The sequence below is a fragment of the Euphorbia lathyris genome, chromosome 9, assembly GCF_963576675.1.
Source record: "Euphorbia lathyris chromosome 9, ddEupLath1.1, whole genome shotgun sequence".
NCBI lineage: Eukaryota > Viridiplantae > Streptophyta > Magnoliopsida > Malpighiales > Euphorbiaceae > Euphorbia > Euphorbia lathyris.
In genome coordinates this window covers 77652557-77670378 of record NC_088918.1, presented here as the reverse complement: position 1 = coordinate 77670378, position 17822 = coordinate 77652557, and the positions used below count along the sequence as shown (strand labels likewise).

The 17822-nt window shown below is 36.3% G+C and overlaps 1 protein-coding gene across 2 annotated transcripts; it reads left to right on the top strand.

Annotated features, from left to right (window-relative positions):
- The first annotated feature begins 293 nt into the window (after positions 1 to 293).
- Positions 294 to 16931, top strand: LOC136206630 (brefeldin A-inhibited guanine nucleotide-exchange protein 1). Of its 2 annotated transcripts, XM_065997770.1 has the most exons (11): positions 294 to 1580; positions 2567 to 2884; positions 5635 to 5968; positions 6508 to 6930; positions 7783 to 8075; positions 8587 to 8860; positions 9319 to 9821; positions 10120 to 10441; positions 12034 to 12394; positions 14105 to 14790; positions 16104 to 16931. In XM_065997770.1, the coding sequence occupies exons 1-11, from the start codon at positions 490 to 492 to the stop codon at positions 16698 to 16700; spliced, it is 5202 nt and encodes a 1733-aa protein (XP_065853842.1). In that variant the 5' UTR covers positions 294 to 489; the 3' UTR covers positions 16701 to 16931. The 2 variants fall into 2 exon arrangements, with proteins under 2 accessions (XP_065853842.1, XP_065853844.1); XM_065997772.1 differs by lacking the exon at positions 294 to 1580 and having other exon boundaries at positions 2704 to 2884; positions 5625 to 5968.
- The last annotated feature ends 891 nt before the right edge of the window (positions 16932 to 17822 follow it).

The following is a 17822-nucleotide window of genomic DNA, read 5'->3' as shown; positions in this document are numbered from 1 at the left end:
GCTTTTCATAAAAGCAGGGAATCCCTGCTTTTTGGAACATCAGCCTTTTTAAACAGCAAACAGCAAACCGTAACAGGAAACAACAAACAGTAACAGTAAACAGCAGATAAAACAAACGGACCCTTAATGTATCTAAATAATCAAGGCTTAATGAACCAAAAATTAAAATATAAGGGACCTAATGATAATTTTGGCCTTTATGAAATAGACCCAAATTGCACGGATCTGTCGGCTCAGCTCAGTACCAAACTAATGACAAAGTCATAATCTTAATTTAATTATTTTATTTTAATTTTTAACTCTGAATTAAATTTTCTCACTACTTTTCTTTCCTTTTGCTGCCTCTGCCATTTCCATGGAAAACGAAGAAGAAAGTACGAAAGCGGAAAACAAGACTATGAATTCATAGATTTAGCTATGTAGATCTGTGATTTTTCAATCCACACATCATCTTCATCGGCTTCCACATTCAAATCCGTTACGAAAATCATGTCGACATCTCAATCACTCGGAGGATCTTCACGCTGCGGCCGAGTTATCGGTCCTTCTCTTGATAAAATTATAAAAAACACTGCGTGGCGGAAGCATTCACATATCGTATCCACATGTAAATCTGCTCTCGATAAGCTTGAATCTCTCTCCGATTCAACTGCTGATCCGAATGCTCACTCGCCTCTCTTTGGTATTTCTCCGACCGACGGTGAATCTGTTCTTCAGCCCTTGATTCTTGCGTTAGATTCTGCTTATGCTAAAATTGTTGAGCCGACACTTGAATGTGCGTTTAGGCTCTTCTCACTAGGTCTCATTAGGGGGGAGATCGATGGCAATTCGGCTGAAAATGTTGTGCTGTTTAAGTTAATTGAGGGCGTTTGTAAGGTCTGTGGGATTGGAGATGAAGCAATTGAGCTTGCTGTGCTTAGAGTGCTTCTTGCTGCTGTTCGATCTTCCTGTGTTTTGATTCGAGGTGAGTGTTTGGTGCAGCTTGTTAGGACATGTTATAATGTGTATCTAGGTGGTACTAATGGTACCAATCAGATCTGTGCGAAATCTGTTCTTGCCCAAATTATGCTCATTGTTTATGCCCGGGTTGAGGAGGATTCCATGGATGTTAGTGTTAAAACTGTTACTGTTAGTGAACTGTTGGAATTCACTGATAAGAATTTGAATGAGGGAAGCTCCATAATTATCTGTCAGAATTTTATTTTTGATGTGATGGGAGCTGGTGAGGGAGTTCAGGAGCCCAAATACTTTGTACAGAGTTCATCTCCGAAGCAGAATGGGAGTAGTGAAGTCCCTGGTCAGGACGGTGAAGCTAAGGTGTCACACGGGAATGAGAAAGGCGAATTGGTTAATGGAGAGGCAACTGATGGTAGCGAATCACCTGTTGCTGCTCTCTCTTGGACTAGTAAGATTAGGGAGGATGGTTTTCTTCTTTTTAGGAACTTGTGCAAATTATCCATGAAATACTCTTCTCAAGAGAGCCCGGATGATCAGATTCTTCTAAGAGGTAAAATATTGTCTCTCGAGTTGCTCAAAGTGGTGATGGAAAACGGGGGTTCCATTTGGCGCAGCAACGAAAGGCAAGTCATTGTACATAGCTCAGAATTGTTAATTCCAGCTGTTATATGTGTATATTTTTTTTTTCTTTTCTTTTTTTTTTTAGTTTTTATTGAAAGTGGTGATGCTTTGAACTTGAAGGCATAGTTACATTAAGCATGCTCGCCTTCCTTGCTGAGATAATTTTGTCACATTTTATTGCTTACACTATCTGATGGCTAATAATCTTTTATTTCGTATACGTGAGTAGTGAGTGGCATAAAATTTAAATTTGTAGCTTGGTTTACGGGAAATATAAGTGAGGTGGTGAAATTCTGTTCTGCAATGAGCTGTAAATTGTAAGGTTTTTAATCAGTGAAGATGCAATGAAAAGAAAATGCTAGAAACTCATACCTCAGAGTTAAATATATTTCTGAAAGCACAAAAGCAAAAAAGATTCTGACCATGATGAAATGCTTTTAAACTTAAGTGAGTAATATCCCAGCTGACAGCTATTTTTCTTTGAGGGTGTTTGAAAGAGAGGAGGTCGGATTGCATCCTAAGTGATTGAGTTAAGTGGTCTTGCATCTAGTACTTCTCTACAATTTAATTGACGATTGGTTAGTATTAGTACTTCAACTTTTGGAATTGGCTATATGCACAGTGTTTCATGCTTACCTCCTATCTAAAATACTTCTCGTTTCCTATGTCTTGGTTTGTGTTTTTCATTTCAATCGGCTTAAAAGAATTGCTATTCGTCAGAATCAATTGATTACCTGAGTTTTAGCTGCTCATAGGTACATGAAGACCCATGTTTTTTATTGATTTTTCTGAATGGAATGTCTTTGTATTTATCATGTTCTGGGAAAATTTTACTTGGAAATTTGCGTGATAATTTTTTTTCTGTGCGTGTGTTTTTCTTTTCTAGCATCACTGCTAATTTTGATGGATTCTTTTTGTCCACCATTTAATTTTAGTTTAATATTGCTTTTGTCTAAGTTCAAAGTGTGATAATTGGTTTTACTTACAGGTTTCTCAATGCTGTTAAGCAGTATCTTTGCTTGTCATTGTTAAAGAACAGTGCACTGTCAGTTATGGCAATTTTTCAGCTTCAGTGCTCCATCTTTATGATATTTTTATCAAAATTCAGATCTGGATTGAAGGCAGAAATTGGAATATTCTTTCCCATGCTCATCCTTAGGGTACTTGAGAATGTAAATCAACCAAGTTTTTTACAGAAAATGATTGTCCTGAATTTTTTGGAGAAGATTGCGCAAGATTCACAGATTATAGTTGATGTTTTTGTGAATTATGATTGTGATGTGGACGCTCCAAACATATATGAAAGGTATTGGTCATATACTTTATCATTCATATGCTTTTTCTATTTCAGAGTTGTTATTTGTGCAACTAAATAATTAATCAGGTAGCACTTTAATAAGATATGGAACTTCAAGATTACTTGCAAACATCCAATGGGGTTGTCTTAGATCTTTACCTTTGTGTTTTCTGTCAATTTCAGAAAGGTTTATCTTAATATCTGTAAACATATTGGGCTAAATATTAAGTTCTGAATTTTAATTCAGAAAAGTGAGAATTCATTTGACTTGTATATCCACTTTCGGGGAGGATTGCCTCACACTTAAAAATGATGCATTGTCTTTCTGTGTCGCCCGATGTGGATACTTAACGCACTCCTTCATACCTACGGCTAGACATCTAGAGTGTGTAATTTGCAATATTGGACTTGAGAGTAACACAATGTTAACTGACCCAACATTGAACTAGGAGGCTTAGATACCAGCTTAAATTTGGGCCTAACTCCACCTCGAAGATCACCTTGAAGGGGGAGGATTGTCTCACACTTATAAATGACACATTGCATGTATAGCTAGCCAATGTGGGATACTTAATAGAAATCTTTGGTTGATTTCCTGAAGTTACATTTTCTTGCCTTTTTAATTATGAACTGAAGTTCAAAAGCCAGTTCTTATTAACTGACAACAAAAGATTTTTGGAAAGTCAAATAGTTACATTTATGAGCTTATAATGGAATTGCTTTTTGTTTTGACTTTTTTCTACCCTTTTATTTCTACATTGTGAATCAAAACCATGTATTTGTCAAGCATACAGTTATTATCTTTACATAAATATCAAAATTCTTATAAAGGCACTTTATAGGCAAACATTATACTGTAATAGGAATTTTGCTTGATTCCCCATCTAACTAAAAAACTAGAAAACATATGTTTTAGGACTGCCATGAATCTAAAATGCGGAGTTAGTTAATTTGTTTCATTTTGATTTAGGAATTAGAACTTACTAAACCAGTTGTAGTAAAGTCATTCCACTGGCTTTGTTGCCTTTCTACTATTTGGATTAGTAACCTTCATCAGGAAATTCAGTAATAATCATTGAATAGAAAGCAGGTTTATTTATTAAAGGCAAAACTGAGCCATCTTTGAATAAAGTTGGAAGTAATATTATATATATATATATATACACCGTTGTTTCTTTTGCTTTTGCCACCAAACCATTTCAATCAGAATTCAGGTCGTCATGAGGAACCTAATCATTCTTATAACCTTTCAAAAGCACACAATACATTTTTTTTTTCAATTGCAATAAAATAATCTTTAGCAGATTTTAGGATTAAAGTTAAGCAACAGAATTGCTAAATTTCTCTGAAGATATTTTCAAATTGAAATATTAAAATATTTCCCTAAATATGTGATTTTTGCAGAGTTTGGAGTTTGAATTATAATTATAACTATCTCCTTAGCATTAAGACTCCACACAACTCCTCTTTATCCATTCATCTTAATATTTGCCATAACTTAAAGTTTTAGTGCTCTTTTAGGCTGTTAAGTTCAGTTTGGGGAAAAACTTATGTACTATCTTTGGCATTAGCACACCATACTGACAGGCGTCTATACTAGATTGCATGCTTGTGCAGTAGGCACCCTGAAAGGAGTATCCTAGGCAGCCTAGGCATTGTCTTTGGAGAAGACCAACTATAATACATGATTTAAGCATGCCTGAGGCAACTGCATTAATTTAGATGATGTGAAACATGTTTGTTCAATTGATTGTGCTATCTCAAGTACTTGCTCCTAGTTTATTGCCTCAAATGTCTTTGACATAGCTGATTACTTACAAAAGTAAAAGGGAAAACTGCTTAAATCCTACATTGAATTTTTTGCCCTATCAAGCAAATGTAAATGCCACAATTGGAGAAATGATGAACTTTCGTGAGGATCATTTGAGCCCGATTTTTAACTAGCTCTTCTTTTGGGCCTTGTCATGGAACCAATTGAACTAAAAGCTTAAGCGGATAGTTAAAGGCCGAAATCATATTAATATATGACCCACCCGCACGCTAATGCCAAATAACTTTTAGTTCAATTGGTTCCATGACATGGTATGGGAGCCTCTTAGACCGAGTGGTCGAGGGTTTGAATCCTGGTAACCTCATTAATTGGTGGAATTAAAAACACATGGTGAGGTGGGCCTCTGTTGTGCATGCTTCAAGCTCGAGGGGCATTCACGTGAGGGGGTGTGCCAGAGATTAATATAAAAACTATTCTTGGGCCTTAACTATAAGCTTTAAACTTTTAGGTCAAACTGTTCCATGACATGGTATTAGAGCCTCTTTGACCAAGTGATCAAGGGTTCGGATCCTGGCAACCTCATTTGTTGATTAAATTTCAGGACATGGTAATTTTTAGTTCAATTGGTTTCATGACAGGCCTTTTCAGGCATTGGTTGGGTAAATCGCTGAAAGATAAAATTTGAGCCTGATAATGAGATGTGTGTTCTACAAAATGAATTTGGAGTATAATTGAAGAATAGCTGCATGAGGTTGGCCTTTCAAAAGGGTTGGGTGGGGTGGGGTGGGCACTTCTTTATATTTAGGACTGCATACACCTTGTGTAACCTAAATCCTTGGAACTCATAAAGCACTAATTTGGTTGAATCTATGAAGTGTCCACTCGATAGATTATCTTTATATGTTAGTGTTGATTATTTGTCCTTTTGGGCATTGCATTTTTTGAAAAAACGTATTAAAACTCTTATAAATCCATCAGATATTTGCAGGATTGTCAATGGTCTTCTGAAGACTGCTCTTGGACCGCCTCCTGGTTCAACAACAACTTTGTCCTCAGCCCAGGATATCACTTTTCGGCATGAATCTGTGAAGTGCTTAGTTGTTATCATCAAATCAATGGGTACTTGGATGGATCAACAATTGAGAATAGCAGAATCATATATACCAAAGAGCACCGAGAGTGACAATGGTACAGAAAATCCTTCAAACCCAAGTGGAGAAGATGCAAGTTCTACTGACTCCGATATGCATTCAGAAGTGAATGCAGAAATGCCTGATGCTGCTAGCCTTGAACAGCGCCGAGCTTATAAAATTGAACTCCAGGTATTGTTTGTCTTGGCCAACTCTTACGGTGCATATATGTTGTTGACTTGGTTATATGTTGCTGTTTTATTAGTAGAATATACATACTGTGAACGGGTAAAATACATTCATAGCCCCTGAATTATAGCGCTACTAATATTATGACCCCTAAACTTCATTCATAACATAAAAGTCCTTGCACTTTACATTATGTTAATGAAAGGATGACCTGGAAATAGGTATTTGACCATAATTTATGGTGACGAATATAAAAGAGTCAATGATGTCAAACTTGTCTAGGTCATCATTTTGTTAAATATTTAAACGAACATTCTCTGATTTAGACTTTAATGTTATTATAATGTAAAGTTCAAGGAGTTTTATGTCACGAAATGAATTCAGGGGACATAATGTTAAAAGTGCTATAGTTCAAGGGCCATGGATGTATTTTACCCCACTATGAACCACAATTTCGATATTCCTATTTAATTTATAGTTTGATTTGTTTACTTGAAAGGTTTGTTGTCTTATACTTGACAAAATTATTGGGTTAAATGCAGAAAGGTATCTCCCTGTTTAATAGGAAACCTTCCAAGGGCATTGAGTTTCTCATAAACACCAAAAAAGTTGGTGCTTCTCCCGAAGAAGTTGCTGCTTTCCTGAAAAAGACTAGTGGTCTAAATGAAACCATGATCGGTGACTATTTGGGTGAAAGAGATGAATTCTGTTTGAGAGTTATGCATTCTTATGTAGACTCATTTAATTTTAAAGCAATGGACTTTGGTGAAGCAATAAGGTTTTTCTTACGAGGCTTCAGGTTGCCTGGAGAAGCACAGAAGATTGACCGAATTATGGAAAAGTTTGCAGAGCGCTACTGCAACTGCAATCCAAATTCATTTACTAGTGCAGATACAGCCTATGTTCTAGCATACTCCGTAATAATGCTCAACACTGATGCCCATAACAACATGGTGAAAGATAAGGTTTTTGCTTGTTGATCCTTTTGGCCACTATTTTCGCTCTTTACTTACTTGATGAGAATAATCTGCCTACTTCGTGGAAAATTTAATTAGTTTTGGTTCCTTTTTCAATTGAATCATTAGATTAAGCTGATTCATGATAAGAAAATCTTTAGTCTTTTACAGAGAGATTTTGGAAACTGCCTTTTGCGGAAACCTTGTTATAATTTGAAAAAAGAACATGTATTTGGTTTGTATTCAGTCTATTCTTTATAGATCTAACCTTGATCATCTTTCGCTTGGTGGTTAAATAAGTTCACCATTTCATCTAAATCACCATGTTAGGAAATAATATTTGGTGGCAATTTCATATTGTAGGTATTTTAAAGTGACGATACATATAGCTTTAGAGAAAGAGGGTTGATAGGGATAGAGGGGAAAGGAGAGAACTGAAATAAAAAATAATATTTGGAATGGGCTTAATCCCTTAACCAGCTAGAGATACATACAATTTAATAACAATATAATGAGAGTGAAAAAAAATTCTATTTTTATTTGATTTGGTACAAAATAATTCTCAGCAAGCTGGATGATATTTATATATAATATAAAAATAATAGCTAAAGAATTAAAGTTTTCAAAATTTTCTAATTTTGTTTTATGATATTTTGTCTTTTTTTTTTCTGTCTGAATTTTGAGATGGCTAAAACATGATACCAATGAGAAAGTTTCAGTAATATGTGAAGGGTTCTTTTCCCCATCATCATATCCCCATATATAAATCTGGCTGCACTAGCACTTTAATTTTTTTCATGTGTGCACAAATGTAGTTTGGTTTTGAGTCTTCTCTAACTGTACTCCATTGAATGTATGCAGATGACGAAAGCTGATTTCATACGAAATAACCGTGGAATAGATGATGGCAAGGATTTACCTGAAGAATATTTGAGTACCATTTATGATAAAATTGTGAAAAATGAAATCAAAATGAATGCTGATTCTTCTGCTCCTCAGAGCAAGCAGGCAAACAGCTTAAATAAATTATTAGGTTTGGATGGTATACTCAATTTAGTCACCGGGAAGCATACGGAAGAAAAGCCATTGGGTGCAAATGGACTCCTCATAAGGCACATCCAAGAACAGTTTAAGGCAAAGTCAGGAAAATCAGAGTAAGCTATTTTATTTTGTATCTTAAGAGTTGCAGGACTTGTTTTGTCAAGATGATTCACCTTTGAAAAAGGTTGAAGAGTAGCCAGTGCTGGAGAGTATCCAATGGATAGGAATTAGTTATGGGGAAGGCTCTCTTTTTTTCCTTTTACTTTTTTGAAGGTGGGGGAGCAGTGAGGAGACTATCAGGATGGGGTTGGGGTCAGTTGTTTAATCATTTCTTAAGAGTTTTTTAATTTCCTTTAGCCTGTGATTAAAATCACAGTTTAACAGTTTGAATGTGAGGAAAACATTCTTTGTCTCTTTAGTGTATCATTTTCAATATTATCTAGTGATAGTGTAGCTGAAAAAGGAGAGATTGAGAATGAGTTACATAACTTTATACTAGGAAGGGAGGAGGGGGAACAGTTCTCTCTAACTGGTATCCTTTCTATAACAGTGCTCCTTTTGTGATTTTGTCCTCGTCTTTTTGATCTTGCAGCTGAAACAGTAATTAAATTCTCATGTTTGCAGGTCCGTGTATCATGTTGTTATGGATGCAGCAATCTTGAGGTTCATGGTTGAGGTCTGCTGGGGTCCTATGCTGGCTGCATTTAGCGTGACCCTTGACCAAAGTGATGATAAAATTGCTACTTCTCAGTGCTTACAGGGTTTTCGGTACGCAGTGCATGTTACTGCAGTAATGGGAATGCAGACCCAGAGAGATGCTTTTGTTACATCTATGGCCAAGTTTACTAATCTTCATAATGTTGGAGATATGAAGCAAAAAAATGTTGATGCAGTGAAGGTAGGGAATGATATTATTTTCCTTGCTTTATTTGGATGAACAGAACAATTGATGCTTTGATCTCCGTTAACTTCAATTTTTTACTACAGCGACTGCATTATATTTCATTAACCTTGTCTTTGGTGTGGAAAATTTGGTATCAGGATGTTCGAATTTGATAATGAGCTTTATTTATTTGGTTGGATTCATAACTAGTGTGTTGGATTAAAAAGGCATATACAAAGCTGCAATTTCCAAATCCACATCAAATTATGTCCGTTTTCGATCATAAATAATGACCGAAGAGTGGACCAATTTTCACTTGAACAATTTAAACTAAATTCATATCCAAACCAGTTATGAAATTCTTTTATCCAGCAGGACATAAGCATAATGCATTGGCTATGTGTTTGTAGCTAGTCTTTCTGGTGTGTTGTTCATGCTTTTGTCATAGTATGCCAATGTTTGACTTTTTGCAGGAAATAGTTGCAATTGCCATAGATGATGGTGATAATCTTCAAGAAGCTTGGGAGCATATCTTAACATGTCTCTCCCGAGTTGAGCATCTGCAGCTTCTGGGAGAGGGCTCACCACCCGATGCATCTTTCTTGAGAGTATCCAATGTCGAACCAGATGAAAAAACATCAAGGCCAACTGGGTATCCATCCCTAAAGAAAAAAGGCTCTCTGCAGAACCCAGCTGTAATGGCTGTTGTTAGGGGTGGTTCATATGACAGTGCAACACTTGGAGCACATTTGCCTGGACCAGTAACCCCGGAGAAGATGAATCACTTCATTTCAAATTTGAATATGCTTGACCAGATAGGAAACTTTGAGCTGAACAATGTATTTGCTAATAGCCGCAATTTGAACAGCGAAGCAATTGTAGCTTTTGTTAAAGCCCTTTGCAAAGTTTCGATGTCAGAGTTGCAGTCTCCAACTGACCCTCGTGTGTTTAGCCTCACAAAACTAGTTGAAATTGCGTAAGATGTTTTTCATATTAGAATATTTCTTATAAATAAATTACCTCTGGTGCCTTAGGGATGTAAACTCAAATAAACAGCTTCCTTAAAGTGGTTTTCTTTATGTTCAAATAAACTTTTCTATTCCTTGAAAGGCTTGAGGATCTTTATTTTCTCTTTTTCCACTTTCCCATTATTCTTAAAAGAAAATATGAAGACGGGTCTCTCTTCGATTTATTTGTGTTAAAAAATTAATTTTTCATGCATATGATATTTGTAATGAAATTGTTGTACTAATCCAGATTTGTTTTCTTCACAGGCATTATAACATGAATCGCATCAGATTGGTCTGGTCTTGTATATGGAATATTCTGTCTGATTTCTTTGTCTCAGTTGGCCTATCAGAAAATCTCTCTGTTGCTATCTTTGTTATGGATTCGCTGAGGCAACTTGCTATGAAATTCTTAGAGCGTGAGGAACTGGCACACTATAACTTTCAGAATGAATTTCTGAGGCCATTTGTGATTGTGATGCAGAAAAGCAACTCTACAGAAATTAGAGAATTAATAGTTCGCTGCATTTCACAGATGGTTCTTAGTCGCGTTAACAATGTAAAATCTGGCTGGAAAAGTGTGTTTATGGTATGTTCTAATTTTTAATTTATTCTCCTGTGGTACATAGTTTGAACTTAGGAATTCGATGATGCTGAAATTCTTAGTGTAGATCAATTATATATATATATATATATATATATATATATTTATTTATTGCTACGGTTTGATGTAGAGTTGTTATGAAAACAAGAGAATGTGCCATGTGGTTTGGACTTATCAATTTTGTTGTTAGAGGGCGAGCCTTGGCGCGTGTGACCAGAGGTCACGGGTTCGAGTCTTAGGAGCGGCCTCTTGCCAATTAAATTGGCAAGGGAAGGCTTGCCCCCAATACACCCTTGTGGTGGGACCCCTCCCCGGACCCTCGCTCAGCGGGGACGCGTAATGCGACCGGGCCGCCCTTTTTTTTTTTTTTAGTGTCTGACCTATGCTTTTTCTTTAGCAAGTGTCAGAAAGGTTGCCTTAAGTCAGAGTTCTTGCTTGAATCTGGATCCCAAATCAAATATCCTTGATCGAACTGCTGCCCACACTTTCCTTCTACCTGTATATAGAAAATAAATACCGGCAGTAGGGAAAATGCAAAGCAAATACGGTCTTGTGTGCTTGTGAAGTAATGCGAAGAAAATAGGAGTCATTTAGTTGCCATAAAATGCAAGAAAGGAGCCAGATTTTTCTTCTGACAAATGATGTTGGTTCGTTTCTGATGTAGGTAAAGATGAGAAGAGTAGAAATAGGTAGTTAGTTCATAGGGAAAGACGAAGGACATCATAATAGAAAAAAATGAATGACATAGAGGTACTCTTCATGGTAGTAAAACAAAAACTGAATTTAGCACTGTCGTGAGTGAATCTGGCCTTACACTTGTCTATTCTCAATATTAAAGAACCATTACATTTTAATATGTACTTTCAGACTCTATAAAGGAATGAGGTAAGATAGATGTATGATAAATTTTTATTATATTTGAGGGGGAAGTAATTCTTTCAATGTTTTATTACAATTAATCATTTAAGCGTTTGGTTTTCTTAGAACCTACCCCCCTTGTTAATATTAACAAATACCACTTTTCCTTGGCATATTGCTTCTCTAGGTATTGGGTTTACAAGATGTGAAAACATGCCCTTCTTGCTTGTTTTCGATGAGTAGGTCTTTGTAAGGATGGTTATACCTTAATTTATGTGCTAAATATGTGTCCATTGGCGTGATTCTCTTACTTTTAATATGTATGCATTTGACACATGTGCATTATCCAAACCTGGAACGTCACCTTTTTGGTGGAATATGAATGAAAGTTGCATCTAGTTGCCAAGTTGTGTCAGTTCTTTGGCTTCAAAGTTCAATAATGCATTATGTAAAAAAATCATATTGCATATGACATGTTCAATTGATGATGGATTTGCTTTATACCTTCAAACATCAAACTTTTAAGCATCATGATGGTTAAGTGCTAGATTCTCTTGAGGATGTAGGCTTGGTCCACAAATTGAGTTTCACATAGCTTATCTCAAGTTAACATTACCTTTAACAAATTAAAGGCTCTATTCTTGCCGATTATTTTAACTCTTAAAATGCTTGAGGACTGCTTTATTTAACAATGATTCCATGCTACTTGTCTTACTCAGGTATTTACAGTTGCCGCAGCTGATGAGCGCAAGAATATTGTCTTGTTGGCATTTGAAACCATGGAGAAAATAGTGCGAGAATATTTTTCTTATATAACTGAGACTGAGACAATAATTTTCACTGATTGTGTTAGATGTCTCACAACCTTCACAAACAGCAGATTTAATAGTGATGTGAGTCTCAATGCCATTGCATTCCTCCGGTTTTGTGCTGTCAAACTTGCAGATGGAGGACTTGTATGGAACGAAAAGAGCACGGCTGATGATCCACCCTCTCTAGTGGTAAATGAGGCTGGTGAAGATGTACAAACCATCAGTGACAGAGATGACCATGCCTCCTATTGGGTGCCATTACTAACAGGTAATTTTGCTTCTTAATGAGACTTTAGGGAATGCTTCAGATGCTCTGCCGCAACATTTGAACTTATTGTTGTCGGTATCTATATTGCCAATAGGAGTAAAATTGGTTTCATTTCATGGTCGAACATGCATGGGTGTGAAGTTTGCTTTATTTGTAATATTTTTGGTGTTTTTTTCATCTGATATCTGCTCAGTGTCACGGAGCCAGTCGTCGGGGCCCGTGTGGCGCTTACTTATCTCCCCTGAAGTAAGCCAGCCAAGGGAATTAGATCACACTATCTGCAATAACCACACATAGAGGGTTAGACATAAACCATACGCAGGGAATATAGTACTACACGTATGACATAATCAGATAGACAATCATCACACTCATACACACACATAGGTAACATATAAGGCACACAAGAATGAACAATACACAGATGATGTTATTCATATATAAGCAGCAATGTTACATCCAAGAGGTCTCATCCCATAGTAGTAGGGTAGCGACTACTAGAGATGGTAGAACGCCGACATATCTAGTGACAAGTCCAATGTGACAGGTCACTCCCCCCTATAGTGTTTCTTATGCCAAGTCGAGGTCTATGGTCAATGACCATTACAATGTTTGAATGCTACACTAGAGTTACTCTTCCCCATGATTACAAGGATAGTCCCCCTTACACTCAGGGCCCCATACTTACAAGAAGTTTGTTCTGTTAGTTCTTATTGCTAGATAATATGATCCATTTTGGAGATGGTCGTTTCCTTTGTAGTTTCTGCAAGCATGTACTTGCTGCCAGTACAGAGTTGTATAGGACTGTGGTTCCTATTCAGATAAGTTTCTGAAAAGTGAAAATGAAACTTGCAAAGAATTGACCTATTTAATAAAGTCAAGGAAAACTTAATTTGGCAGATTTTCTTCTAAATTTCCTATATTATCTTGTATTTTTCTGGTTAATGAATATATGGTTTCATAATTAGAAGTAAGTTTGCTTTTCATTACAATTTAGGATTTATTTGTTTGGATCAGTTTGGGATTTCTATTCAGAACAAGATTTTATTTGGATTAGTCATCTTATTTACCAATTATCTGTTTTTTGATAGTTAAACTTATTTACATATTTTGACTTAGCAATTGAAAGGCCTGCGAGCCTTGTTTTTTTTGTCTCCCTTGTTCCTCTTTCTCTTACTTTTATGCTGCTAGTACCTTTCACAGTATCCAATCGGCTCTTCAAATTCTTCGTGTTCATACCCTAATAAGCTGAAATTCAACTTCCTGCTATTCAATCTCAACTTCATAAATCACCAACCAATTTATGTTTACCTTCCATGAGAACATCAGTGTACGGATTTCTCAAGATATTATAAGTTTGTTGCTTAAACACAAAATCGTTGCTTTATTCCTTGCTGCGTGAAGGTAATCGCCCAATCCGTTATCACTTTTTTTTCAGTAAAAGTGGAGTGGAATAGTAAATTGGCATGAAGAGCAACATGTTATTTGCAGCATAAGTGGGTGACTGCCTATTTTATAAGGGTGTGTAAATGGGTTATCGTGTTAATATATTCCACATAATTATACATGATATAAATGACACAAAAATGATAATCATGTCAAATGGGTACTCTTTATAATGCGTGTTGTCGTGTGAGAAATTGACAGCCCTACTCTTTTATAGACTTATCTCTTAATTTGAAATTAACTATCCGACTACTATTGTTTCAGGGCTATCAAAATTAACATCTGACCCCAGATCAGCTATACGGAAAAGTGCTTTGGAAGTGCTTTTCAACATCCTTAATGATCATGGCCATCTATTCTCACGATCATTTTGGAATGAGGTTTTCAGCACTGTTATTTTCCCTATGTTTGGTAGTGTCTCCGACAAGCAAGAGGTTCTTGTTGAAGACGGTGAACAATCGCCAACTTCAGCATCTTCACAGCATGATGGAAATGCATGGGATTCTGAAACTTCAGCTGTAGCAGCTCAGTGTCTAGTCAATTTATTTGTCAACTTCTTCGGGACAGTCAGGTCTCAACTACCGTGTATGGTATCGATACTGACTGGATACGTCACAAGTCCTGTCCAAGGTCCGGCTAGCACAGGGGTTACTATGTTAATGCGCTTAGCAGGCGATTTAAGAAGTAAACTTACTGAAGATGAATGGAGAGAGATCTTTCTAGCTTTGAAAGGAGCAGCTGCATCAACGGTGCCGGGATTCATGAAAGTCATAAGAAGCCTGGATGGGGTTGAGTTGCCTAATAGCTCTGAATCATATGATGATGATGTGGATGTTTCTTCTGATCATGGCTTCACTAGTGATGATCTCGACAATGACAATCTCCAAACTGTGGCGTATGTGGTTTCAAGAGTAAAGAGTCATATTGCTGTGCAGCTACTCATTATGCAGGTGCTCTTATGGTTCTCTCTCTTTCCCACCAACACACACATGCAAATCTCCTAATTAGGGATGTCAAAACGGTTATCATGTCATAATCGCATTATCTGCTCTATATTTAACACGATTTCATATGATATAAAATATAAATGATACTAAAATGATAATCATGTCAATCAGGTTATCTCTATATCTCTGTAAATCGTGTTAGAAATTGACAATCCTACTCTTAAACATGACATTCATAAATTCAAGAGAGATAAAGTGGTACCAGTTAAAGGGCATGAAAATGAATGAGTTACTTGTTATAGGATCTCTATCAGATGGATGGGGAATCCCCGATAGGTCGGGGAGCGGAGATGGGTAATGTAATCCCTGCCCTGTTTACATCAGTAGATGGAGGGAAAAGTTCAAAAACATCACTACTTTTCAATTTTGGGGGATTAATTACATTCATGGCCCTCCTACGATTAGAAATGGAACAAAAATGACATAAATTTTAAATTCTTAGTGAGAAAGCCATTGCCATTTAGTTTTGGTTTCACCCATGGTCCTTTTGTTCGGACTAGCAAATGCATTTGCCGAAGATGCCACTTGGATGACATGTCATCAAAATGTTGACTTGTTGTAGAAAATAAAAATAAAAATATTTTTTCCATCAAAATTCACCATGTGGAAAATAAAAAAGTAAAGATATTTTTTTTCCACATGTCGAAATTTTGATGATATGTTATCCACGTGTCATTTCCGGCAAATGCGTTTGCTGGTTTCCGGACAAAAGGATCATTGGTGAAACCAAAGTGAAATGATGATGGTTTTTCTGTTGAGAATTTAAGATTTATGACATGTCTGTTCTATTTCTAATAGTTGGAGGAGTATGGAGTTAATTAACATCAATTTTGGGACATGCAATTGTCATTAGTAGTAATTAAATGCCGCTCAAGGTTATATTAGTAACAGTGTTACACGTCTAGAAGGAAAACATATGCTTAAAAAAAGTGGATTACTATTCATAGCCCCAAATTCCTACCCCAACACCTGAAAGGGCATTTTCGTCCTTTCGGGTGGGAAAACTGGGCTATGTTTAACAACACCCTAAAAAAATGACGGGGTGAAATTGCGCCCTAGCAAATGTTAAGGGTATAATTGCAATTTTCCAAATACGTTAGGGGGTAGTTTTGACTGTTATTCATGAGCTTGAACTTAGCTTTATACAGGAACTATTCTGTTATTTTTCATGGATATCTTGATTCTAGAAGATCTTCACTTACATGGATATCTTGATTCTAGAAGATCTTCACTTACACTTATGCTTTTGACCTCAGGTTGTGATGGATCTATGCAAATTCCGTCCGCGATTCTACTCATCAGCTTATATTCAAATCGTCCTCGATACATTCTCATTGATCGCGTCACACGCGCACGAACTAAACACCGAGAGAGTTGTGCAGAAGAAACTGGAGAAAACTTGCTCTATACTAGACCTCTCTGATCCCCCAATAGTCCATTTTGAGAACGAATCATACCAAAATTACCTCAACTTCCTCCACGATTTGGTTCTCGATAATTCACCAATATGCGAGGAGATGGACATTGAATTACAACTCATCGCAGTGTGTGAAACAATTCTGCAGATATATCTAAACTGTACCGCAACTCAATCCACCCAACCGAAACCTGTGGTGCACTGGATTCTTCCATTAGGTTCAGTGAGGAAGGAAGAACTGGGAGCAAGAACAGGCTTACTGGTATCAGCTCTGCGCACGTTGAGTGATTTTCAAAGCGATTCGTTTAAGAGGTACGCTTCAAGATTCTTTCCTTTATTGGTAGATCTTGTTCAGAGTGAGCATTGCTCTGGTGAAGTTCAGACTGTTTTAAGCAAAATTTTCCGATCATGTATAGGGCCGATATTAATGCATTGAATTTATTATTTAATAGCAGTAGATATGAATCAATATCCTCATAAAAATCTCAGTTTTGGTCTCGTCCTAGTTAGTTGGAGTAACGAGTCTTTGATATTCTTTATATATCAAATTTTTTTCAGTTCATGCTTTGGCTGGAAATATTTTTCTCCCTTGTATGTGTAGACTTCATGTTGATATCAATTGATTGGAGTAGAAGTAGCAATAATGAGAAATTTTTTGGTTCTTTAATCCAATTTGTTCTTTAGCCGTTATTAATTTGGTCCTAGCTCGGGTAGGGCTGTAAACGAGCTGAGCTGCTCATGAGCTGTTCGGATTTCGGCTCGATTAAAAGTTCGATTGTATGTGTAGACTTCATGTTGATATCAATTGATTGGAGTAGAAGTAGCAATAATAAGAATTTTTTTTGGTTCTTTAATCCAATTTGTTCTTTAGCCGTTATTAATTTGGTCCTAGCTCGGGTAAGGCTGTAAATGAGCCGAGTCACTCATGAGCAGCTCGGTGTTCGGCTCGATAAGAGTTCGATCGTGTTTGGTTCGATTTATAAATGAGCCAAGCTTGAGCACGACGAAGTTCGGCTCAAAAGCTCGCAAGCAGACTCGATTATAGGTTCATGAACAAATTCAATTATACTACATATGTTCTTTTTTATGTCGTTTGAGGTTTTTCATCATAACTAATACAATATTAATGATACTATTAAAATAACTGATTTACTCTTTATACTTCTTTTCTAAATCTCTACTTTTTGTGCAAAACTTCTCTCTTGACTTGATTAAGATTATTTGCATTAATAGATATACCTCACTCTCCTACCATAAATAAGAGCAAATTAGGGAAAACATTATCAAAAGTGCATTGACAACACAAAACGACATAAAAATGAACAAATTATAATAAAAATCGGAGAGAGTAATATTTATGAACACACTTGCGAGCAAGTTTGGTTTGATTATGTTTTTTTAATAATAATATTTCTAAAAATGGGGATGTAAGACAACATAGTTTTGTAGATTTTAAAACTATATATTTTTGTGTTAAAAAATTTCACATTAATATAATTAATGATTAAAGTTCATTAATTGAATTAACGAGCTGTTCGTGAGTAAAGCTTGTGAACAA